We start from the raw sequence: 27,725 nt of genomic DNA on the forward strand, positions 1-27,725 counted from the left end.
CTCTGTACATTGTATAACTGCTTGTTTTGAAGTCGACTGTAAATTATTTGTTGATTCATGATTGCAATTTGGAATAGTCTTGCTTCCGCTGCTCACGAAAATCTCGTTTTTGATTTCCTTCATGTATAACTGCTTGTCTGAAGTCGATTGTAAATATTTTGTTCATTCATGATTGTGATTTGGAATAGTCTTGTTTCGCTGCTCATGGAAATCTCGAATCTGATTTCCTTCTATTGGTATCAGAGTCAGGTTCTTTGATATTCCAAATTACAGATCTGAATTGAACGCATTTTTCAGTCGCGGTAGGTTTCTACATTTGTGGTTAATCGTTTTCTGCATTGATGAACGTTTCGAGTTTAAATTTCCTTTTTTGTTAAAGCTTTCGGTATTACAAAGTGTTAATTGTAAGGGCCCTTGTGTTTTTGGGCGAAATTAACTTTACAATCGAGTCTGTAATTCGAAAAGTTCGAGTTCGTTGAGTCGTTCATGATGAAGCTTCGGCGCATGGCGATGCAATACTCAACGAAGAAGAAGACCAAACGTTGGCCAAATTGTGTAGCCTCAGGTAAACGATCGTTGGGATTTAACTATGCGATCGTTTCGTAGTTTTTTCTAGGTGATCGTGTAGCATCTTTTAAACGATCCTTTAGCTAATGCTAAGCGATGGGGTAAATCGTTTACCATATAACGTAGCGTTGGTTGCTGATCACGTAGGCGCTGGAGGTAGACAATCGTAATGGGATCATGCAATGCTCGTCGTTTAGTAGAAGGCGCGCGCTAGACGATCGCGTAGTTACTACCTATGCGTTCGCGCATATGCGATACGTAGGTACTAGCGAAGCGATCACTTAGGCGATGGTGCATCGCGGCATCGTAGTCACTTAGACGATCACGGAAGATGGGCATTGTGCGGAGTGCACTAAGCGATCATGTACTTCAAGCTTCATCGTTTAGTAAAGGTACACGATCGTGTAGTTATAGCTAAACGATCGTTTGGATTTTTCTAGACGATCGTATAGTAAATACTAAACTGTTTAGCTCTGGGAATGTTGGTAAGCGATAGAATGAAGTGTTTGTTTTATCATGTAGACGATCATGAGGTGCTTAGTACACGATGGTTGGAGAAGCGATGCTTTCCTGAGCAGTTCAAGACCCAATTCGCTTGTTTGAACCGAAGACTCCTTGTCTTTGTAATAGTTAACTTTCTTTTTTGTGTTTTTAAGGCAATTTCACCTGGATCATCAACTTTTATTGTTTATACAGGTGATGTATGGTACTTATATGTCAAAGTGTTTGTCATATAGTCAAAACCCACCTTAGGTTGTACAATTACTCATGCATCATGTATTATAAATGTTATAATATTGCATGAAGAAATTATTTGAAAGCATGCACATGTATCATGAAATATAAGAGTTATATTTTGCATGCATTGAACATTATCATGCATCATCCTTTTCTTATAAATGTTATAGCCTAAGGGTGAATGGAAGCATGTTTTGCTTGTTTCATTGTTGTTTTGTATAAGTGCTATATAAAAGAAGTAGCAATGAATGGACAATGCATTGAGCATGACACTTAGGTTGTTTATAAGCGTTATGAATGCCTTGCATGTGTTAGCTTAGCATTGTGGTGGTTGTTTCCATTTATAAGTGTTATAAAGGAAATTAGACCTAAAATCAATAATTTAGATTTGCATGCGGACTTAGGGTGAACTTAAGCATGTATATATGATATACAAGTGGATCATGCCTTAAATGATAACCTAAAGCGGTCTATAATATAAGGATTAAGGTGGGTTACCTGATCTTGGTGATACTACGAATACGGCCTGCTTTTTAAAGGTTTGCAAGTGTGGTAAATTACTACAGATGGTTGATCCTGACCATTCATGTGGAGACAGCGAGTGAGGGTGTCCTATACAAAGAGTTTGTATAAGACCTGAACCACGAGATTACTAGACTCTGTATATAATGCTATTGGTACTAGAGACTTGCATCTCACCTAAATAATATGGATGACACGACCTCAATCCTGAGTGTTTTGGAAACTCCTGCCTTTGAGGGCGGTCCTTTGATTGGGTGAGAGTGACCAGAATTCCAACTCAACATACTTACCCTTTTGGGGACTTGTCTGATCTGGGAGCTGAGAACTCAATCATTAAGATGGAATTCACTTCTTTCTCAAAGTAGGGATAAGTAAAGAGATTCCTCCCTTAAGGGCTGATTCCGGGGCTTGAACATAGTGGCCACAACTTCTCTTTGGAAGAGAAGACTCAGTCATAGTAAGACTATGACTTATGTTCATTAGAGGGATTAGTGGTACTTAAGGAGACAGATGTAACTACAGGGGCATAACGGTTATTAGCCCAGCTGTACTTACGAGCAATCTGTGAAGGGTGTCGCACTGCTGATTGGTTAAGATGGACACATAATATATATGTGGTAAGGAGAGTTCAACTGTCGGTCTTTAGTGGAGTTCCTGGTAGTTAACAGATGATGGATCCCGTGACTAAAGAGTTTAGCCAGTTATTCATGTACCTTGGAGCTTCAAGCTATAGGTCCATAAGGTCCCCTTAGTAGCTCAATGGATTCAGTGTAGGATCAGTACTTGATGTTGATTTGAAATGTTCAAATTGACAAGAGGTATTTTGATTATATATGATATAATCGGTATGATGTATGAGGTACATCTAGTGGAGGATTGATGTAAATGAGATTTACATTAAGTACCATGGAATAGAAAAAGAACTATGGTTTATATGTTTCATGAGATAAAATATTAAAACTATAGGTTATAAATATAGTATGATAAGTTAGTTATCATTTATATTTATAATAATATTAATTATTGGATAATTAATTCTTTTTCTTTAATAACCAAGTGAGTGGGTGGTTATTGGATTCATGGTAACCGTGAGCTTAAAAGGAAAGTAGTTTTCCTATTTTCAAAAAGAAGGTTTACAAACGATTGAAAAAGTTCTTGAGATTTCTCTCGGTGAAAAAAAAAAAAAAAACTCATGGGGTCGTCAAGTAAATACAGATTTACTAAACGATGGCTGGGCAAGCTAAACGATCGTGCAGTGGCAAGTGATAACGGGTAGAAATGCACGTTATTATAAGCTTTTTATTTAGAATTATGAGGGCTGATAAGTAGAATATGCGGTGATTATACTAAGAATTCATGTGAAAAGTGAGCTTGCATCGATCAGCATTGAAAATCTCGGCTAACCCAATATTATGCGTAATTTTGCATCCAAATGTCTATTTTTTTAGCTATCGCAGGAATCGATCACATGCGGTGAATCCCACCATCGCAAAGGTGATCGCATATGTTCGTCGCATGGATGTTGCGGGCATTAATCGCGTGCGTCCATCGCATAAAGGTTGCGGCTACAGAGTAATAACCATAATAGAGGGATGAACGCAAGGGTGGTAGAATGCAATGGTACTTCGGAAGCCAAACATGAACGCATACCTTGGGAGTATAAAAAAATGATGTTGATATTTCACCTACACGCCATTAGTAGCAGAGATTCCGAGTAGGTCCATCACGCCGTTAGCAACAAAAATTCAGAGCAGGACCATTAATGATGTCGGTGATTGAGCTCTATAAATAGAAGCATTAGAGCCCAACTTCAAATCATCCGGGGTTTCTGCCTGAAGGCAGATCCTTGTGATCACAGACGAAAGCATAAGAAGACATTCTCTGAAAGTTCTTCATTCCTCCAACCATTTCGAGTGATGACCGGAGCTTCACCGGAGATAGATCTCGAGAGAGACTACTCCACCGCCCATCCATGGCACCACCGGCAGCCTTGACACACATCTGATGGAAGTAAGACTTTGCCTACATCTGGCCCTTCATCTCTCTTCTATCTCTGTATTGTATTACATTTTGGTTTAAGATATTAATACATCTTGTAATCAACGTATCTTTGTATTTCCTTCGATTCCATCTTCATTTACCTCTTCTTTATCATCCTTTACTTTCATTGAAATGACTAAGTAAGATTGCTAGAGTATCGCATATTTAATCATGCAGCATAGAATATGAAGCATGTAGCAACCACTGAGAGGTGTGCATTGCGCGAGTATTGTGAGAAAATCCTCTTTACTTAGTGTGAGGCTGTAGCAACGCTTGTCTATGAGCAATCGTAATGCTTGCCTATGAGCTGATCAACAACGACTAACTCCTGAGAGGATAAGTAATGGAACTCATTAAGTAAAGTAAGTAGTGTTCCTAGAGATAGGAATAATTTTATGTCAACCATGCTTTATGTCACCTTGTCTTATGAGTGCATCATTCATCATTTGGGCATACTTGAGAGAGTAGTATAAAAACCAAATCTAGGCTTGAGAGAGTCAGATTGGATCGCATGAGCAAGAATAGAGGCTTAGAAATAAGTTCTATTTGCTATTACACAACACATTCACCCTATAGATAGGATGTGATAGTATGCGGTCACATCGCATGCGTCCAAAAGTAGGATACGGTGGTATGCGGTCACCTTGTTTATGTGTTAGATCGCGTGAGCAAGAATAGAGACTTAGACATAAGTCCTATCGACATTATCGCATATGCATCACATGGGTCTTAGTCAATTGTGTATAGCATAATCACATAACTTGTGTTGGTTGGGGTTACCCTTACGATCAAGCTTATTGATGTCGTGAAGTCATCTCCTCCACCATTTTATCTATTTTTTCATACATCTTATTACGCGTTAACAGTTGTCGTGTCTCTACCAACTCTCATAGTCATATTTCCATTACTTAATCTGTTTAGTTAGAAGTAGGAGTAGCGCATAGCCTTTAAACTTCATTATTCTTTTATTCTTCGTCGCAAACACATTACTTCATAACATTTAGCTACAAGTCCCTGAGTTCGATCTCGGATCACTCCGAGAAACTTGTGATCTCGTTATACTTGGCGAGAGAGTAAGAAAACTTGTGGCAGGAACGCATGGTCATCACATAGATTCTTAGACGCATATTGCATATCCCTTAGTCTAACGTATGACCAGCAACGCATGGAGAACGAACGCATATCATAAGATGAATGCTTATTTATTTACTCCATTTTTCACGCATCGACGAGCTAAACGATCGTGCAGTATTTACTAAACGATCGCTTGCCCTAAGTAAACGATCGTGTAGTGTCTGTAGGTGATGGACCGAGCTAAACGATGAGCTAAACGATCACATAGCTTTATCTAAATGATTGGGCATCGACCTATATGGTAGGTCTTCGCTATCTTCCACTTGCCTAGTCGTGTACGCGATCGGTGTTTCCTCCTTCATCTGCCTCACACTAAGTCCGAATAGAGCCCACCCTCTGGATTCTCATACCGAGAATACCAAGGTAGCCTTGTTGGTGTTGCCAGACTCAACTCGACACCGTTGAGGTTTTCTGGAGGCCATTCGTGGTGTTGTGGAGGCCGTTCGTGTTACGGAGGAGTTCAGACCGAGGCGATCGTTGAGGATGAGTGCAAAGTGTTCGTGTTGTGTTCGTTGCGGTGTTGTGGTCGTGTAGATCGAGTGTTCGAGGTTGCTGTTGTTTGAGCAGTCGTGCGCAATCGGAGCGTGGAGACGCATCTGTAAATGTTCGTACAGTTTTCCCTTTGAGCATTTGTAGTTTTTCATGCTGTAATTTCTGTATGAATTATATAGCCGTTTGTTTGAAGTCGATTGTAAATGTTTTGTTCATTCATGATTGTGATTTGGAATAATCTTGTTCCGCTACTCATGGAAATCTCAAATTCGATTTCCTTCAACCCTCTTTTGGCCCAAGAAGGGATTATTCATAGTTAAACTATAACTTATTGTTCATTAGAGGGATCTGTGATACTTAAAGAGTTAGATGTAACTACAGAGGTAAAATGGTAATTTTGGTCCAACTGTACTTACAAGCAATTTGTAAAGGGTATCATACTATTGATTGGTTATATCCAATAGACATCAAAATATATTTGTAGTGTGAAGAGTGCAGTTGTCGATCTTTAGTGGCGTGACCATCAGTTAATGGATGTTGAATAATTTAATTAAAGGACTTTAGTTAATTATTCAAATATCATTGGAGCTTCAATCTACAGGTCAATAAAGTCTGCTCTTAGCTCAATGGGGATTATTGAGAATAAATTTTGAATTAATTTGAATTGTTCAAAATAAATGAGGGAATTAATTATATGTGATATAATTAATGTATTTGATACATTATAGTATAAAGGTTATTTGAGAGGAAATAAATATTTGAATATGATTCAAATACTAATTATATGGATGAGATTCATATAATTATATTTAGTACAAATGTGGTTTATATTAAATACCATGCATTAATGAGAGAATTAATACTATAGGTTATATTATATTTGATACAATACAAAACTATAGGTTATGTATTATATATAGGATATAACATATGGTTATATATGTATATATATATCTAATAAGTTAGTTATTATATATATATGAAATTGAAATTTATTTTATNAATTGAAATTTATTTTATTTTATTTTATTTTTAATTTTCAAAGTTAATGAGCGTGAAATAACTTCTCTCCTCTTAATTCTTCTGGGTAAAACATGGTGATATTGGAAGTTTTCACAATTTTTTTTTTAACAGAAGACTCTCTCTGTGATTGAGTTTTGGTTTGTACAAAAAACTATAAACCACTCTTCCTCTTACAATCTCTCTCCCTCTTCCAAAATCGCAGAGCCCACACAACTCATGAGAATTCCCATCCTAAGAAGAATACAAAGGTAACTCTTGTGGTGGTGGCCATTTTGGATTGCTGCATTTTTGGAGATTGTATTTTCAAGAAGGTTCGTGATTGGTTCGAGGGAATCTGTGAAGAAATTGTTCTTCAAGAGTAAGTCACGTTCTTCCTAACTCTTTTCCCTTTTTCAAAACATGCTATAATTTTGTTAAAATGCACAATTGGTTGTTATGTAAAATTTTGATTATGTGTAAATCTAAAAATTGGGATGATCCCACTTCCACTGTAGAATTCACTATTCCTTCAATTGGTATCAGAGCGGCGTTCATGGTCCCAATTTTTTTTTTATTTTTTATAATTGAATTTACAGATTTATGGTGGGTTTGCATCATATAAAATTGTTCATGTGATGAATGGATTGTTGAATGTTTGCAATTTTTGGATGTCTGCGGGTTTGAACTTTAGATTTATTTCTTTTTCTTTACAAATTAGTTTGTAAGGGCTTGGTGTTTTGGACATTTAATTGCAATAGAGTCTATAATTTGAAAGCCTTAAGTCATTTTTGATCATTTTGGTGATTTTCTGGAGAAAATGAGGCCCAGATCGGAGAAGGATCGACGGAATTCGCAATTGTACAGTGGCTATTATACAGTAACATTGCAACGCTGTGGAGGGTGAACGAAATTTTTTTTTCGTAGCATTGCAACGCTAGGTCGCAACGTTGCAACGTTATGATACGAAAAATCTTTTTCCGATTCACGCACAGTTCGGTTCGTGTTCAATTGGTTCGCAATTGGTTCGCTTGGTTCAAGCAGTTCAAATGCTAGGAGGTCCAGTTCGTGCAGTTCAAGACCCGGTTCACCTGTTTTGAATCGATGTGGCTTTTTTTTTATGTAATAGTTAGTTTTTTAATTAATTAAATTAATATGTGTTATATTGATTTAATTAATTCTTTAGGAGTCCAATCTCAGTCTAATAATTATTGTTTAAATTATGCATATGTATGGTTTGTTATTATTTATATATGTCATAATATATATCATATTAAAATCTCACCATAGGTTATGCATTATTCATGCATAATTTATATTATAAATGTTATAATATATAGTGACATGATTTACTTTTATAGCATGCTCATGCATCATATAATATAAATGTTATAATATATGTTTGCATGCATTAATAACATTATCATGCATCATTTATATTATAAGAGTTATAATATATAGTTGGATGTGTGTATGAAAGTATGTTATTAATTATTTCGTTACTTTATTATATAAGTGTTATGTATGTTAAGTAATAAAACTGAGATTACATTAAGCATGAAATTACTTTAAGTTATTTTATAATTGTTATAATTTACCTAAACACGTTTTCACATTCAATGATTGGTTTTAATTTATTTTATTTCATTTTATAATTGTTACAATTAAATGAAATTAGAAACTAAAATCAATAATTCATAATTATATGCAAACTTAGGTTTAAAATAATTTTTTAAAATAGTTTTAAAATATGATTCACATAGACCTAATATCACATTTCTAATGAGATTAGAAATAAGTTTTATCATTTAATCAGTTTAATAGGAATAAATTGGTTTTAATTAAATGGTTAAATTTGTAGCAAATGTATCTTATCTATAAGAGACCTTTTGTCTAAGGCTAATTCTGTCTGGGTATTTAAGTTGACGGAAACAGAACACCCCTAACTGGGAACTGACTTGAAAAGGTGAATTAGATAGATTTTCTACAAGCATGCAATTATTGATTAAAGTTTATTAAAGTATTTAATGTGAAGGAACTTGTATTGAAGAAGATCCTTGAGTGGAAGCAGATCGTCCAAATTCTATTAATTATTGAAAACACAATTTACAGTAAACATACATCATATGCATTCAAAATAAATTACAACATGTTTGATACAAGAAAAATGGTTCAAGATACATTACCCTTGAAAAACCTTTCTCTTCACACATCCCTCGAACAAACACGAGTCTCAAACATAAACAACTCTTGAAGACCTTTTTCAATAACTTCTCAAACCAAATAGATTGGACACTACCACAACGAGCCTTTGGTATTCTTGGGGTGAGAACCTAGGAGTGGTGGGCTCTGACTATTTCGATTAGAAGGGTAGTTTGGATGTGGAGGAAGAAGATTGAGGAATACACAAAACTTTTCTACAAACACAATCGTTCAGTAAATTATAACGTTCAAGTGCAGAGGAAGAAAAGAAAACAATTTTCTTTTATTCCTTTTGCCACAAAAACAATAACTACCCACTCGGGTGGTTAGAGAGAAAAGAGGGAAGTTATTATTCAAAATAATATAAATAAATATGATAACTAACTTATCATATTATATTTATATTAAACTATATGTTATATCGAATATCACATATAACCTATAGTTTTAATATTGTATCATATATAATATAAACTATAGTTTCTTTTCTCCTATGAAGCACAAACATAGATACAGCTATCGATACGGATACGACGATTCATCAATTTCAAAAAAAATAATATACGGATACGTCTAAGGATGGTTATTTTTTTTATATATTTTTTTAATATATATATTTCTAAAAAATGAGGATACTGATACGTTGAAGATACATTTTCTTTTTCTTTAAAAAAAAATCTAGGATATAGATAAATTTAGCATACAAGTTAATAACAATAGCACAAAATAGAATACAAATACTGAAATACAATTTAAAAAAAAAACAACAACATCTAAGATGTTGAAGTACAATAGTTAATAAAATGTAATAGAAAAGTGACTCATATTGCAAAGAAGAAGATTAGAGGGAGAAGTATGAAGATAAACGAATAACTTCTTCATTAAATTGTTGAAGATATCAAAATGGTTTATATTTTGATGGACTTTGTGAGCACTCAAATGTGAAGATGGAGATTAAATTATTCTAGTATAGGGTTTGGTCCATTTTTTTTTTTTTTCCTTTTAGTTTTGGACTCGAGTAGTGAGCTTTTTAAGTAGGTTGCCCAGTTTTAGATTGGGAAAGATATATGAGTTGCTTGACTTTTTTCTTTAAAAAAAAGTACGTATAGAAATAGATACGTCAAATCGCGTATCGGATACGTATCTGGAAAGTATCTGAAAGGATCGGTATCCGGAACGTGTCTGATATTAATTCTTTGCCTCATATGAAGTATCTGTGCTTCATAGCTTTTTTCTATTTTATGGCATTTAATATAAATCATATTTATATTAAATTTAACAACTATGAATCACATTCATAGAAAATATATTTGAATCTCATTCAAATATTTATTTCCTCCAATTAAACTATAATATATCAAATACATTATAACAATTATATCATATATAATTAAAACAATTTAATTATATCATATATAATATCATTCTTATTAATTTGAACAATTCAAATTAACCCAAAAACTGATTCTCAACTAAATCCTTTTGACCTACCAAGGAGACCTTATGGACCTGTAGCTTGAAGCTCCAACTGTACATGAATAATTAATTAAACTATTTAATTACATTATTCACCATCCGTTAACTGTCGAACACTCCACTAAAGACTGACAGCTGCACTTTTCGCACTACAGATATATTTCTATGTCTATTGGATATAACCAATCAACAGTACGATGACCTTTCATAAATTGCTCGTAAGTACGGCTAGAATTTTGTGAGTGTGTCTAAGCTTGTCCAAGATAATAATCTGTATGTTGAACCGCGATGATTGTTGTCTTATAAAGGACAAAGGTAAGGGCAGAACAATGCTGAGAGGAACACTTAAAAGATGGTATTTATCAGTTTAAATATTGTTATTGTTTGATATTTTCTCCATATCCGTGTTCTCGTTGTATGTTGTTGTGCTCCTCAAACTCACAATACGTTATCAGCATGAGCTCCTATTGTTTTCCTTGCTAAAGGTAGGTCCTAAAGGTATGTCGGTTTTTTCCTCTTCGTTATAATTAATAAATTTAATGTTATTTTATATATTCAATATTTATTAAATTTACAATATAAATACAATAATTTATGATAGTATTGTCATGACAAATCTCACAAAATTAGAAATTGTCACCCTTGATATTAACGACAGTGATTATTTGTCATGGGTAGTTGATGCTGAAATCCACTTAGATGCTATAAATCTTAGAGAGACTATTAAAGAAGGAAATACGACATCCAATTAGGATAAAGTAAAAATATGATTTTTCTTCGTCATCATCTCCACGAGGGATTGACAATGGAGTATCTTACAATAAAAGATTCCCATATCTTATGGAAAAAAATTGAAAGAGAGGAGGTATGATCATCAAATAAATAATTATTCTTCCTATAGCTCGTTATGAGTGAATGCACTTGAGGCTACAAAGATTTCAAATCACTAAGTGATTACAACTCCGCATTATTTAAAATCAGTTTGAAACTATTGTTATGTGGGGAGAAAATTATTGATGCTGATATGTTAGAGAAGACATTTTCTACATTTCATGTCTCAAATACGCTTATGCAGCAGCAATATTGAGATAAAGATTTTAAACAATATTCTGAACTAATTTCATGTCTTCTCATGACAAAAAAATAACGAGTTATTAATGAAAAATCAGAAATCTTGACTAACTGGGATGACACCATTCTCTTAAGTAAATGTTGTGAATTTTAATAATAATCGTGGTCGAGGTCGAGGTCGTGACCGTGGTAGAGTAAGAAATAATTATTATTTTCTTGGTGATCATTCAAATTTCAAAAGAACCACACAAAATGATGATCACAAAGGAAAACCTCCACAAGATAAGAGTTCAAAAAGTGTTGAAAAGAAATGCTTCCGATGTAGAATGATTAGGCATTGGTCATGTATTAGTATTCGTCGTACGTCAAAACACTTGGTTGATCTCTATCAAGCATCCTTGAAGAAAAAAGAGAAAATTGTGGAAGCAAATTTTGCATATGACATATTTGACCCATCCCATATGAAAAATTTGGATGTGGCATACTTCTTTGAATCTCCTGAAGAGAAAATGGATAGAATTGATGAAACATCAAGTGTTTTCTTTGACTTTGAAAATATCTAGACTTAATATTGTTTTTTACATCTCTATATTATTTTACCTCTTAATAGATGTTAACCCTTGTATATTCCAAATGTTGTTTTTCTTATTGTAATTATTTTCTTTTAATGAAGAAATCTGGATCATTTTCATATGTCGGGTGACTAAAAAATGAGTAAAGAAGATCTATATCTGGCGGACAGTACAAGTAGAAAATATTTTTCCAAACTGACAATGTTGGAAGCAAAAGTCAATATAATATTAGATTCTGCAAACCTAATTGTTGTTTGGAAAAACAAATATTACTTTGCCTAGAGGAACAAAATTTACAATTGGCAATACATTGTTCTATAATCAATCAAAGAGAAATCTACTTGGTTTTAAAAATATTCGTTGCAATGGTTATCATATTGCGATTGATAGAAAGAATAATATGGAGTATCTTTATATCATATCTACAATCTCCTATGAAAAACGTATACTGGAAGAATTGCCTGCTTTATTTTCTAGATTATATTATACTCATATACAAGTAATTGAAACGTATGCAACAATGAACGTGAAGTTCATGAATCACAATTTGGCATGATAGATTAGGTCATCCATGGTCTATAATGATGAGAATAACTATTGAGAATTCAAATAGACATTCATTGAGGAGCCAGAAGATTCTTCAATCTAATAAATTATCACGTGATGTTTGCTCTCAGGGCAAATTAATCATTAGACCATCACTAGTTAAAGTGGGAACTAAGTCACCTATATTTTTAGAACGAATTCATGATGATATATATGGACCTATTAACCTACCAAGTGGACCATTTACATATTTTATGGTATTAATAGACTCATCCAGCAGAGGTCACACATGTGCTTATTATCAAGTCGAAATCTTGCATTTGCAAGATTACTTACTCAAATAATTAAGTTAAGAGTACAATTTCTTAATTATACAATTAAGACCATTCGTCTTGATAATGCTGGTGAATTTATATCCCAAGCTCTTGAAAATTATTGTATGTCAATTGGGATAAGTGTTGAACATCTTGTAGCTCATGTTCATACACAAAATGGTTTAGTAGAATCATTCATAAAATGTTTGTAATCAATTGCTAGAACATTGCTTATGAGAGCTAAACCTAGTGTCCCTTGTATGCATTAGGCTAGTATCTTATCATAAGTACTCGTCATTACAATTAGCTTATTGCCATGAGCCAAATATATTTCATATGAGAATTTTTGGATGTGCAGTACATGTTCCAATTGCTCCACCACAACGTACTAAGATGGGTCCTCAAATGAGGTTAGGAATATATATTGGATATGATTCCCCATCAATTATCAAATATCTCGAACCCCTGATGGGTGATAAATTCACTACACGATTTGCTGATTGTCATTTTAATGATACAAATTTTCCAACATTAGAGAGAAAAATTAAGAAGTTGAAAAAATAAATTACATGGAATGTATCGTTATTGTCCCATTTAAATCCTTGTACATAACAATGTGAACTTCAAGTTCATAAAATAATTCATTTACAAAATATAGGAAATCAGTTACCGAATGCATTTATAGATACAAAGAAAGTAACTAAGTCACATATACTAGCTGCAAATGTTGCATTGAAAATTGATATCCCAACACAACAAGTTATCACTAATGAGTCTGGAACACACCAAAAGATAATAATGTGATAGACCAGCGGGTTTTAAAAATGAAAATCCTCAAAAAAAATAATTAATAATCAAGAAGACTTGGTTGAGGATATAAATACCCAAGAAGAAGTTCATGATATGACTAATGAGGAAGATAGAATACATAAAGATAATAATGTGATTTCAATAAACTATGTCATGATAGGAAAAAGATGAAACTGAACTCATGTAGTTATTGAAAACATTTTTGCGTATGATGTTGTTCTTGATATTATATCTGAAAATGAGGATTTTGAACCAAAATCTATTGAAGAATGTCGACATAGAAAATATTGGCTTCAGGGAAAAGAAGCGATTGAGGCAAAAATTAAACTCACTTTCAAAATGTCGGGTTTTTAGACCACTAGTCCGAATACCAGAAGGTGTCAAATCTGTGGGATACAAATGGGTATTTGTGAGGAAAGAAATGAAAATAATGAGGTCACAAGATATAAAGCAAGACTAGTTGCACAAGGTTTTTATTTCACAAATACTTGGTATTGATTATGAGGAGACGTATTCTCCGGTAGTGGATACAATTACAGTAAGATATTTAATTGGTCTAGCTATGTATGAAATTCTGGGTATGCATCTTATGGATGTGGTCACAACATATTTATAGGGATCTTTTGATAATGATATTTATATGAGAATCCCAAGAGGATTTAAGGTACCTGAAACATATAAATCAAATTCCCGGGAATTGTATTCAATGAAGTTACAGAGATCGTTATATGGATTAGAACAATCAGAACAAATGTGGTACACTTGCCTGAGTGGATATTTGTTGAAAGAAAGATATCAAAACAATCAAATTTGTCCATATGTTTTTATAAAGAAATCACAGTCAAGATTTATTATTATAACTGTATATGTTGATGACTTAAATATAATTAGGACTCCTAAAGATATCAAAACAATCAAATATGTCTATGTGTTTTTATAAAGAAATCACAGTCAGAATTTGCTATTATAACTGTATATGTTGATGACTTAAATATAATTGGGACTCCTAAAGAGCTTTCAAAGGCAATAGAATATCTTAAGAAAGAATTTGAAACGAAAGATCTCGGAAAAACAAAATTTTACCTTGGCTTGCATATTAAGTATTTAGCATATGAGATATTTATTCATTAGTCAACTTATAAAGGAAACTTTTTGAAAAGATTTTATATGGACAAAGTGAAGGAACCGTGAGGTCTGCGGTGGAAACGAGATCCTTTCTAATTTTTATGTCACGGAATCAAAATTTACAAAACATTAATTATGCATCTTAGAATAAGAGGAAAGAGAGGGTTAGAATTCGACTTACCCTTGAGAAACAGCATGTCTTCAAGAAAATCCTCCCAAAAGGTCACGATCACTTTGAACAACCGATCTTCCAACAATTACAACAAACCAAAAGGAGAACACCAGAAGTCAACCTTCTATATTCTCTGTATGGGATGAGAATAACAGGAGTGTGGGCTCTATATTTTTTAGAAGTGGGAGAGAATTGAAAGGGGAGTTTTCTTTTTCTGTGTGTGTTCTTGGGAGATCTCAAAGAGCAATTTATGTGAAACCAAAAGAAGATCAAATCTTCTCCAACCTCACTAACACACGTCTATCACCAGAGAGAAAAGAAGGGGAGGGAGTTACAACTCTTTCTTAAATTAATTTAAAATTTTAATTGAAAATAATTTAACAAATTATTTATTATTATTATTATTATTATTATTATTATTATTATTATTATTATTATTATTATTATCATTATTATTATTATTATCACCTTATCATATAATATGTAATAAACTATATGTTATATCAAATATAACACATAATCTATAGTTTTTATATTGTATCAAATACAATATAACCTATAGTTTTTATTTCTCTCGTTAATATATGGTATTTAATATAAATCACATTTATACAAAATTTAATTATATGAATCTAATTAATATAATTAATATTTGAATCACATTCAAATATTTAATTCATCTCAAAATAAACTTTATATTATAATGTATCAAATACATTATATTAATTATATCATATATAATTAATTTAAATTAGTTATATCAGATATAATTAATTCCCTCAAATAATTTGAACAATTCAAATTAATCCAAAATTAATTCTCAATAATCCTTGTTGAGCTACAGAGGAGACCTTATGGACCTGTAGATTGAAGCTTCAATGGTACTCGGATAATTAATTAAACTCCTTTAATTAAATTATCCAACATCCATTAACTGCCAGTCACTCCACTAAAGACCGACAGTTGTACTCTTTGTACTACAAATATATTTGTGTCCATTTGATATAACCAATCAACAGTGTGATGACCTTTAAAAAATTGCTCGTAAGTACAGCTGGGCCAAAATTACCCTTTTTCCCCTGTAGTTACATATAACTCCTTAAGTACCAATGATCTCTTTAATGAACAATAAGTCATAGTCCAATTATGACCAAACCCCTCTAAGGCCAAGAAAGGGTGTGGCACCACATTGATCAAGCCTCAGAATCAGCCCTTAAGGGAGCAATTTATCTACTTACCTTAACATTATGGAATGAGTGAATTTCGTCTTATGTAGTTGTGTTCCCATCTCCCCAATCAGAGGAATCCTCAAAATGGTAGGTTTATTGAGTCAGTAATCTGGTCACTTTCACCCATACAAATCAAATGATCGCATTCATAGGTAGGAGTTTATAATTCACTCAAGATTCAAATAAATCAATTTTTGATCTAGTTGGTTATGCAAATTTTGGATATTTATCTGATCTATACAAAGCTAGATCTTAAACATGTTATTTGTTCACATGTGGTGGAACTGCTATATCATGACGATCGGTGAAACAAACCATAACAGCCACTTCCTTAAATCATGCTAAAATTCTTACAATTAACAAAGCTAGTCAAGAATATGTATGACTAAGATCAATGAATCAACACAGTCGTAGAACGTGTGGTTTGTCTTCTAGTAAAAGTCTTCCAACGATATTATACGAAGACAACACAACATGCATATCCCAAATAAAAGGAAGATATACTAAAGAAGATAGAACAAAACATATCTCACCAAAGCTTTTCTACTGTCACTTCGTCCCCAGATTACCCTCTTAATCAGAGAAGAGATGTGAAGACAGTGCCCACCCTCTAAAGACAACTATTGCCCAACATATTCTTGTGAACCTGTGTCCTTAGGACTTGTCAAACCTGATTAACAATTTATAATTGACCAGAACTTAACACACAATCTCAGCAACAACTCAAAGCATATAGATTACTACTAATCAAAACTTCGACATACATAACAGTTTCAGAAAAACCAAAACCTATTTACAACAGTAGTTCAACACAAGTTTTACCCTGTTTCCCACGATATGTACAAACAAAACTAGGGTTTAAACAGGATATAGTAGACCATCTAAACTTCAAGCCCTCTATGATCCTTGAGTAATGACTGACTAGTAGAGCTGCAAAGCCTCGGGGCGTCGACCACTACCTGGGGAGAGAAAACATTTAAAAAAATGAGCTTGAAAATGTTCAGTGGGTGACTTCCTTAAAGAAACATGTTTTCTTATATAAATAAACATAAACATGTTCTACATAAAATATTTACATTCTCGTTTTCAGGGTTTGAAAATAAAAACTGAAAAACATGGAATTATAGTTTATAAAAAAAACCCTAGAATAAAATTTATTTTCATTTTCATATAAAGCACCTCTACTCCTCTGTCTGAACATGAGAGAGAGCTCTTTTGCTCAATCCCTAATATTCTTAATTGAGAGAGAGTCCTTTTGCTTGATCTCGTCAATGTCAATAATATAAGTCATACATGCACATAAAACTGAATAAGATTCTGACTACCTTACTGTACCTTCGGTATCAAGGATCCTTAGTATAACTGGAAATTAGGATACCTTACCATACCTTCGGTACCAACATTTGGAGTAGGCTTTTGTACAAGGCGCAAATCATTAAAACATTCCATAAACAATAAACAACATACTCGATGATAAAATGATTAAACTTTAAAGTTACATGTCATCACATAGTACCTTGTAAACATTGATCATGCTTATAAATTCTTTTGTAGAAATTCAACATATTTCATAACATGGGCATAAGCTCACTGAAAATGCATGCCAATTTCACATATAAAATTTCGATCTTTAAAATTATGGATCATGCAATCAACATATATTTAAAGCATGCGTCGAGAAAATCATGACATAAAAACAACATGTTAAACTGACTATGCACTGAAAATCATTTGTAAAAACTCATCATTTTACCAATAATTCCCTTAACTCCTAAATAATCCATAAAATATCCTAACTTTACTTAAACTTCCCTAAAACCTTAATTTAGTCCAATTTAGGGTTTTACTTTGCAATTAGGTCCTTTAATTACTCAAAATCAACTTGAAATCCAAAAATTAATCTCCAATTCTAGGTTTTAGGTGCCCTAAAATTGCCAATAATCCTTCATTTTTTCAAACCCTAATTTATCCAATTTAGAGTTTCACCTTATACTTTAATCCTCAAACTATCTTAAAATTAACTTATGATTTCAAATCAATTCATTCCCAAGGTCAACATATCTAATTGATACCCATTAGGACTTGAATTAAGTTTATAAAATCTTAATTAACCTTATTTTTGTCCAATTTTACTCAATTTCCTCATTAACCCTAGTTAGGGTTTACTTTATAAATTAACCTCTTAACCAACTTCATAGTCAACTTGGGATTCAAATTTCTTCTAGTTTCATGTTTAAAGTATCATATTAATACCAAATAGGCCATTAGTTATGCTTAAGAACACCTTAATTACTATAAAATTGGATTTCCAGCTTTTAATCACGGACAAAAGATGACAAGATGACAAACAGTGGTAATTTTCAACCTTCAACCCCAAATTTCCATATTTAGCCTCTGCTCTTCTGGTGACCGTTTTAGACCTAATTTCATCGATTTCCATCCATTAAAAGCTCAATTAATCTATATAAAACCCTTACCCATCATCTAACTATCTCACCTCAAAGTTTGGACGCCCGATTTGCCTTAGAATGCCCAAAATTGACCCATTTCTTCTCAGCTTCTCTATTTCCGGCAAGGAGGTTTCGAATTTCAAATTCATTAATTCCAGTCCCAAAACCACTCAAATTTCTTCCACAAAACTCATTAACTACCTCTAAATTAAATTATCCAATGGGTTAAAGTTCATGAATTACCTCGGATAGCTCAAAATTTCAATTGAATCCCGATTACTCCGTTTCTGTGAAATTTTGCGCAATTCACTGTTTTCTTTCAAAAGAGGGCCTTTCCAAATTCGCCCTCCTTTAGCAGCCCTCAAAGTTCTTCCTTACTCGATATTCTTCAACTTTCGTGAAGAAAGTATTCCAATTGCTCGACTGGTTTGAGAGAAAATCTTCAATCTTCCCACGGTAACACACCATGTTTGCGACAGTTTTTGTTTACAAAAACTAGCTATAAATTCGTCAATTCCAAACCAAATAACCTCAAATATTTTGCACATAAATTTTAGATAACTTGGAAGTCAACTTATCTTAAAGCTTGGAGCTTCGAGAATCCCTAGAACTCTGTTCGAGGTTTGGAATTAACAGTAACATTGTCGCACACGTTCACTAACTCAAATAAAGAAATAAAATCACTGATCCTATACTTGTACCCACAAACGTAGTAAAACAGTAAGAACAAGGTGGAATCTAAAGGGAAACTAATGACTAGCTAGATTAATTAGAGCATTCCATGTGACAGGGGTTTAGTTGGATTTGTGGAAACAATGACTGAAAATTAACATGCAACGTAAAGAAACAAAAATAAGCGTGCAAAAAGGGTTGGATTAAATCAATGAAAAAGCCTTCGGACTAGTATGTATGTTTAATATTTCTATCATTAGGCACTAGTTAATTGTACTAAATCTGTGAACTCCTTAACCTATTAGAGAATCTAACTACCCAATTAGCCAAATTGGATACTAAACCAAATTAACCCTAATTCAATTTATAACACTTCTTTCTTAACGAAATACAAGTTAAAACCAAATTACATTATAAAAGGGTTCAATTGTTGAGACATACTACAAGCTGGATAGCCATATCTTATAGAATGATTAATTGGGAAAGATTAAATTAGGGCATACATGAGTTTGGTCAGAAAAAGTCTAGACTTTACACATATGATCCTAATTTGCGCAACTAAATAAATCAATTTCATAGACTATAATAATTTTGCAAATAAGAAACCAATTTGTCAGATCAATTCAGAAAAATTCTATAAAAATTAAATCAAATCATCCCAAAGAGTTCACAATAATTCAGTAAGTTAACTAGAAATCCTTCAAGAATTTAAATATACAACTAATCCTAAGAAAAATTTACCTAGTCTTGTATAGATATATTGAAAAACCAATCAAAGATGTAGAAAGAAGGCTGAATATGATGAAAATTACCCAGCAATTCGACCTAATCGGTGCCCAAAAACATCCTCAAACTCTGATTTTTTTTCACCCCTCTACAGCACTGGAAAACACTTATTTATAGATTGGGCGCATTGTTGCAACACTGCAACAACATCAATCTTAATGTTAAGGAAGCGTTGCAATGGGGCTGAGAAACTCGGTTGCGTGTGCGTGGAAGAAATTCATCCGTTGAAGTTTAGCATTGCAACACTACCTTGTTCGATAGCTACTGCCTTGTAGCATCGAGCTAGAGCATTGGGGTGGCGTCACGACGGTGGCATTGTGTATCTTCAGAGCATTGCAACACTCGGGTAGCGTTGCAATGCTATTCTGCACACCAACACACTGTCTTCAGGCGTCTGTCAAGTGTTGGACTTAGGCAATTGATGAGCGTTGCTGAAGTAGGACACTTTGGTATTTTTCACATTTTTGCTCAACTTGGTGCATCCGACTCCCAATTTTTCATTCTTTTGGATCGATTTTTCATCTCATAACACACTTACTCCACGAAATCAATTTTCTTACAAAAATAAGACAAATAGAACACAAGAATAATCCAAATTAGTAGGATTAAGGACCCACAATTAACTTTTTTTTTGGAGCTAACAAACTCCTAGATTTAGCTCAAAACACCACTGGTGCTCTATTTCCTACAAATTTCGGTCAAGCCACGAATTTTCTTCAAATTACCCAGCTTCCCATTCAGTTTCCTTCGCGGAAGCCAAGGTTTCTTCCCTTCTCCCATCTCTTTTCCACCCTTCTGTAGAATTTTCAAGTTTACATGAATTTTCCTCTCACACCAACTGGATTTGATGTTTCACGAGGGATAATAAATATATTTTTTTAAAAAGTATCAGATTATGTGAAATATGTATTCTTTTTCTTTCACTATAATTTTTTTTCAGTGAAATTTTTTCTAATAAGATTTTAACGATGCATATTTCATATATAATGACCATCTAAGGAGAAGTATTATAAATATGTTAAATTAGAGGTAATATAGAGACCCATTATTATTGTCCACTGATCCTGTGTTACTTATCCATTATCTATGTATTGTCCACGTGTCATGTTTTGAAAGACACATATTGGTAATCAATCTAAAAGGATCGGAGAAAGTGGAGAAATTCATTCTTTGTTATTTTATCTATTTTTTATTATTCATTTATATATTATATTATATTTATTTTATTATATATTATTATTATTTCATATTTTCTCCCTATCCACATATAACTTTAACATTTTAACCAATATTATATTTTTTTTTGGTTAGGAGCAATAATTGTCATATAAGAAAACTAAAAGCTGATAACCGAACAGACATCTCAAACCGCGAGAAGCAGGAGATGGCGAATGTCATCTTCTTCTCCAGCTCCTTCTCCCCCTCCCATTTCCACTTTCCCTCTCTGCTTCCCAAGCCTCCGCCATTTCTAAGCGTCGTCAACTCTGAGAAGAAGAATTTCAGCAATTCCCTTAACTTGGTCGATAAAACACTAATTGGAGCTCTTTCAGGAGTGCTCTCGTTCGGCTTTCTTCTCCATTCACCCTCATCTGTTGCGTTAGATTATTCGGCTGTGGATTTTTTTTCTTTATCAGCTGATTCTTTGCCGTCTTCTACGCTGTCCGATTCATCTGCGTCTTGTATTGAAGACGAGCTACATGAAATTGGAAGCTCTGAGACTGTGTCCCCGCCGGCGACTAACGAGGATATCGTGCAGGAGGCTTGGGAAATTGTAAATGATAGCTATCTAGATGCTGGTCGCCATCGCTGGTCCCCTGAATCCTGGAAGGTATAAACTCCCCTGTGGCCTCTCCCACTTGGGCAAGATTCTATACCATGTTTTTTATTTTTGGCCTATCGTGTGTCAGTTTATGCAATTATACGATAAAGAACGCATTTACATTTCATGTATACTCCGCTGAGTACGACGAATAGTTGGGTCACTGTGTTAAGCTAGTAATCGGAATCCATGGAATGTGTTGAGAAATTTATTCGGATTTATGAACTAAATCACTTGTTATCGGTCTTAACTCATATTTCTATGCGTGCAAGTTGTTTGAAATTCTGTCCAAGTAAACAATTGTTAAGAATGTCATTACAAGTATGAGTTAATGAGCACATCCATTGATGCTTTCAGCAAAGGCAAGAAGACATTACTAATATTTCAATTCAAACTCGATCAAAGGCGCACAATATCATCCGGAGAATGTTAGCCAGCTTGGGCGATCCTTATACGCGTTTTCTTCCCCCTGCAGAGGTAACACTTCATTTCACTTTTATATTTTCAGTTTCCGAGTTTTCTTCCTTATACAATGTTTGATGCTTCTAGAAAATGGTCAGATTCGAGCAATTCATCTGAAAGATGGTTCCATGTTTCGTTAATCAAGTTCCTTATTCGTCAAATTTTTAATTTCTTATTCATATTCTATTTTGCCTTTTTGTTTCTTTTTTGGAAGTTCTCCAAAATGGCGAGGTATGACATGACTGGTATTGGAATAAACCTTAGGGAAGTTCCAGATGATAATGGAGGCATGAAAATAAAGGTACTGGGACTCTTATTAGATGGTCCTGCACATTTGGCTGGCATTAGACAGGTAACTGAAGTACAATTACTGATCTGATTTTAGAACCTGATCACTTTAATGCTTTCAGAAAGACATTTGATTGCTATGCTTCTGCCAAGTTTGATCAATGACCTGATCCTGCAAAATCTGTTCTCTGTTTATTATCTCAAGCTGAGCTGTCTTGAAAATTTGTATTTGGAAAATTTTACTAATAAAATATTGGGATGCCTATATGTTAAATATTTTTTTTAGTTCAATAATTGCGGGCGCGGGGATTGAATCATCAACATTTGTGATGGTAATTGGTGTCTTATCTACTTCGCTATGTTTGGAATCAGATTGACTTGTATTTTAAAATTTTGTTCTCTTGTTTAATTCTATTTATGCTTCTGAATTTCTTGTTCTTTATACTGCTTGATGTTCCTCATTTCACATTCACAATTTGTAAATAACAGTTTTAGAAGCCCAATCACCTCTATAAGCCACCATATTTCTTAAATCTGTTTCTGAAAAAAATCTTTCCAATAGTGGATTCATCATGTTAGTTTCATCAGAAAATATGACAATCAAGTATTTTCTCGCAGAAAACTTTCTGATTTCTGCATGTAGTTATTTTCCTTGTTACCACTTGCTAATTTGGGATCTTCAAGTGTGAAATAGTGGTGTGCACTTTCAATAATTCTTTCCTTTGTTCTTTTTCTTCTTCCGTTAGGGAGATGAAGTTTTAGCTGTAAATGGAGTGGATGCGAGAGGGAAATCAGCATTTGAAGTATCTTCATTACTACAAGGCCCTAATGAAACACTTGTGACTGTTAAGGTTGTTATCACAGATTTGTTTCAATTTGATAAAATGTCTTGTTAACTTTTTTCCTTTTTGTTATGTTTCTTTCAATCATCCAGGATGCATTTTTTATAGGTCAAGCATGGCAACTGTGGACCAGTAGAAAGTATACAAGTCCAAAGACAAGTTCTTGCTCGAACTCCTGTCTTTTACCGCCTAGAGCAAATGGATGCTGCCTCTTCTGTTGGGTACATTCGCCTAAAGGAATTTAATGCATTGGCTAAAAAAGACTTGGTTACTGGTAATTGTTGAATTAATTTAACTGCCCAATGTGTAAAATTTCTTTCTAACTTATATAATTCCACATATTGCCCATGGTTCATAAAAGGTTCGCTGTAAAAGTAACATTTTAGGAATTGAGTTGTATCTCTTTGAATTTAGGATTTAAAATAAAGATCGAGTTCCTTTAAAATAGAGCAAAGACTTGTGTGGATTTGAATTATTATAAGTTGAGACCTGTGCATGCTTCTTCTCTTCTTTCTTTTCCTCCTGAAATATTTCTTCTCCTAAAGTATGGAAGATATATTTTGGTTTAGTTAATTTTATTTTCCATAGAGTTTAAATGGTGTACATATATTTTTGCTGAAGTTGTGTATTTTTATAGACAAATTCATCTCTTTCAATTTGTTTCTTTATTTTTTCCAGTTTTGCCTCAAATTTAACAAGGATTTAAGAATCAAGTCAATTCAATTTTATCAAGTGTACTTGATAGAAGCACTTTGGTTCCCAAAACCCCCAAAACAGGGAAGTACCTCATATATATTATTACTTTTGAAAATCAAACTGAAGGAAAGACTTGGGAACACCATTTTAATTTATTGGTTATTGTCTGGGGATGATAAAACAGAACAAAACAAATCAGTGGCCACTACTATTGCAATCTTTTATGAATGTTATATACAGAAGATAAACCTATGTTCTGTTGTTATGTAGATCTGAATTGTTTCGATGCTCCCTAATACATGAATGATTTCTGATAATAACAAAAGGTATAATTGTTTCAGCAATGATGCGTCTTGAGGCCATGGGTGCTTCATATTTCATTTTGGATCTCAGAGATAATCTTGGTGGACTGGTGCAGGTATTCGAAGTGGTTCTGAAGATGACTTTTAGTTTACTACTGCCCTCCCTCTTGCATGAGGAGTGTCCTTTTTTGCTTGTTTAATGGTTTTCTTTATAAGTACGGTGGTCGCCAGCCAAAAATTTCCCATTGTGATTTCTCAAGTAGAAGTAAAATTATGACTTTCTTCTTCATAGACCTCTTAAGCTTCTTAATAAACATATATGTAAAATATGCGTTTGTAGCTTTGTATGTGCATATATATGCTATTGATTGAACTTTTACCAATTGTAACTGATGCTCATTTCAGGCTGGAATTGAAATTTCAAAGCTATTCCTGAATGAAGGGAGCACGGTATATGAATTTATTTCTACTTTCTCCTGCAACTTATTTGCAACATTTCCTAGGTATCAAATAAAGGACTGTTGTATTCTTAGGGTGTTAGTTCCGACAATTTCCATGCTTCAAACCCTGGAAGTAATCAGAAAGTATTTTGTTCGGTTGATGAAACATGGGTAGCAAACGTATATCAGTTCAGGCCAAACCATTTTGTCGATGCTTCATTGCATTCATCATGTGCAACCAGAGATGTTGCTAGTTGTATTAAAGTAAAATTAACTTGACGAGCACGAGCTTACTTTCAAATCATTGTTTTAATAGAAAAATCACCATCTGTGACCAATAATGTCTTTGTTGATACTCTTCAATGTAATGGATTTCTTTAGCCTTGCTTCTTAAGACAAGAAAGCTGGTGTGATACTATTTGATCATTATAGCTTCCTTTCCTGATTTACAAAGAATGATGATATGATGACTTGCTCAACTACCTTATTTGGTGTTTTTTTTTCCTGGTTCACATTATATCAGGTGATCTATACAGTTGGAAGGGATCCTCAATACCAAAAAACTGTTGTTGCAGACACTGGACCATTAGTTACATCTCCAGTTGTGGTATGTAATGTTTGTTATGAACTTTGTTTACTTTAAGCACATATGAATAATTGAATGGCTTCTCATTTTAGCTGCATTAAGTTTTAGTTTCTATTAACCACTAGCTTCTAAGAGAGGTAACTCATCATTCTTTTTAATGTGGTTAACTTAGCTAACGAAACCAAATTTGTTTGTCTGGTTACTCTTTTTCTGTTCAAACCCATTAGAAGGTATTTATGGTTCAGTAATATCGGAGGGTGACTTGTAAAAAACGGGTGTGATAAATCTTTCCCACCACGCTAGCCTGTTAGTTAGGAACCTTAGGTTTGTTTTGATTAATGAGAGAGTCGTACTTGGTTTAGTAATATTAGGAGCCTTGTGACAAATGGTGTGTTAGATCTTGCCTGCCATGTGCTGGTCTGTCGGGGATAAACTCATGCTTGTTTTGATTATGAGGAAAAAGAATTGTATTTGTTTCTTTCTACAATGACTTCTTTAGAAAATGGAGAAAGCATAATGATTGTCCTGACCTAAGCGGTTCAGTTGTAGTGCTTCAATATGTACAGATGAAAGAGAGTGCAGCTCTTGAAGCGGTCATCGAACTAAGATGATGAAACAACTATTTGAATGAACCTGTTCTAATTAATTCTCTACATAAGGGGGGAAAAAAAAAGAAAAGAAAAAGAAAGTGTAGGCAGTACTCGTGCTTTGGCTAAGACGTTCGGTAAGTTACCAACAGACATTCCTTGTTTAAAAAACCTATGAAGTCAGCCTTATTGAAACTCGCTTTGAGAAAACGGGTATTCTCGATCTGATTCTGCCCAATATTTAATATTTAAATCATTATTTTCCAGCAGTATGAATATAATTTGTTTGGTCACGGTTAGTTGCATTTTGTTTCTCTTGAAAAGTCACACTGATTAATAGGCATATGCTTCGATGTCTTGGACTTAATTAGAAAGCTCCCGACTATAATCCATGCAGGTTCTAGTGAACAAAAGAACTGCAAGTGCAAGTGAAATTGTGAGTGTCTCGATCAACTAAATTGCATATTCGATACTTTGGGACTTATATTTTACTCCCCAAGTTGTTCTTACTTCAGGTTGCTTCCTCGCTCCATGATAATTGCAGAGCTGTTCTTGTGGGGGAAAGGACTTATGGCAAGGTTTAAGCTATTAACCTCGGCTTTAGCTAGTTTTTTCCCGTGTTCTTAATTCAACTTGAAAATTTCATATGAACTCTTTGTGTGCTGCTACGTTTACATGTGGCTTCTTCACATCAATTTTCTTTGAGTATCTTTTCTACTTATCTAGTTTTGGTAGCAATCTGGATGGCCATGAATTGGACTTTAGAAACGACCTCAATAAGCTTTGTTAAAAGTGATCCTTCATTGACAGGGTTTAATTCAATCTGTTTTTGAACTTCATGACGGGTCTGGTGTTGCAGTCACTGTCGGGAAATATGTTACCCCAAATCACAAAGATATAAATGGAAATGGAATCGAACCCGACTTCAAAAACTTCCCAGGTAAAGTAAATTACCCTCCAAAGAATGACAAGAATCTGGTCAACCTCACCTAACAAGAATGCCCCTTTGTTGCAGCATGGAGTGACGTCGCTGAACGTCTCTTGCAGTGCTCCATACTTCATCAAGGATAACACAGGTTTCCACGAGCGCAGTCGGTCTTCTTTTGCTGCTCGGCCCAATTTCATGAATGTGTAGAGCATGAAGGAGGATCAAAATCAGTTTATCCACCCATGAGTTTAGGATTTGGAACTCATCTCAGTCTAGATTCACTACACTCAAAGGTGCAGACAAGAACCATGGAGAAGTTTTGCATCTAATAAGCCCTTGTTTTAAGCAATTAGAGGCCATAGGAATATTTTTTTCAGTGATTCTCTTGTTGTAAATGGTTACTAGTGACATTAGTCAAACGTTCTGGAACTTCAGATTGTTTGGAATTCGTCAGCTTGAAGAAATGTGCATTTATACTTTCTCAGTTAGAAACACCTCATTCATGCATTTTCACGAGAACCTTTTTGCTTGGTTTATACTCTTTGGATGTAATAAAGAAACTCTATTCATATTAAAAATTTAGAACTCGTTTTAATTAAGGAGTGGGTTGGTGTTTAATGTTTGTTCCATTCTAATTAGGTTTTAGGAAATGCTTTGGTACCGAAACTTTAATTTGTAAGTTACAACACCACAATTATCCTAGAAAAGTCTTCAATTACATTATAATGTATTTATTTATTTTTTTTTAAAATATATATATATATATATATATATTTTACAACAACAACATAGTCATCGATGTCTTTTGATCATGAAATTAAGCGTTGTAAAACAGTTTGTAGAAAAATAAATATCGAA

At 33.7% G+C, this 27,725-nt stretch overlaps 1 protein-coding gene across 4 annotated transcripts; it reads left to right on the top strand.

Moving 5' to 3' along the window:
- The first annotated feature begins 21,248 nt into the window (after window positions 1-21,248).
- LOC120083088 (carboxyl-terminal-processing peptidase 1, chloroplastic) lies at window positions 21,249-27,374 on the top strand. Of its 4 annotated transcripts, none has more exons than XM_039038638.1 (12): window positions 21,250-21,745; window positions 22,094-22,213; window positions 22,413-22,550; window positions 23,233-23,337; window positions 23,437-23,602; window positions 24,366-24,442; window positions 24,732-24,776; window positions 25,290-25,373; window positions 26,337-26,375; window positions 26,455-26,517; window positions 26,799-26,879; window positions 26,955-27,374. In XM_039038638.1, exons 1-11 carry the CDS (start codon window positions 21,302-21,304, stop codon window positions 26,838-26,840), a joined length of 1,323 nt encoding a protein of 440 aa, XP_038894566.1. In that variant the 5' UTR covers window positions 21,250-21,301; the 3' UTR covers window positions 26,841-26,879; window positions 26,955-27,374. The 4 variants fall into 4 exon arrangements, with proteins under 4 accessions (XP_038894568.1, XP_038894567.1, XP_038894566.1 ...); XM_039038637.1 differs by having other exon boundaries at window positions 21,252-21,745; window positions 26,750-26,879; XM_039038640.1 differs by lacking the exons at window positions 26,337-26,375; window positions 26,455-26,517; window positions 26,799-26,879; window positions 26,955-27,374 and adding an exon at window positions 25,902-26,017 and having other exon boundaries at window positions 21,249-21,745.
- Window positions 27,375-27,725: the final 351 nt, after the last annotated feature.

The sequence above is a fragment of the Benincasa hispida genome, chromosome 8 (genome assembly GCF_009727055.1).
Source record: "Benincasa hispida cultivar B227 chromosome 8, ASM972705v1, whole genome shotgun sequence".
Lineage (NCBI taxonomy): Eukaryota > Viridiplantae > Streptophyta > Magnoliopsida > Cucurbitales > Cucurbitaceae > Benincasa > Benincasa hispida.

Coding starts and splice junctions, on each gene's coding strand:
- LOC120083088 (XM_039038637.1), top strand. CDS start 21,302: ATGGCGAATGTCATCTTCTTCTCCAGCTCCTTCTCCCCCTCCCATTTC. Junction 22,551..23,232: donor ATTTGGCTGGCATTAGACAG/GTAACTGAAGTA, acceptor TTCTTCCGTTAG/GGAGATGAAGTTTTAGCTGT. Junction 25,374..26,336: donor TAGTTACATCTCCAGTTGTG/GTATGTAATGTT, acceptor TAATCCATGCAG/GTTCTAGTGAACAAAAGAAC.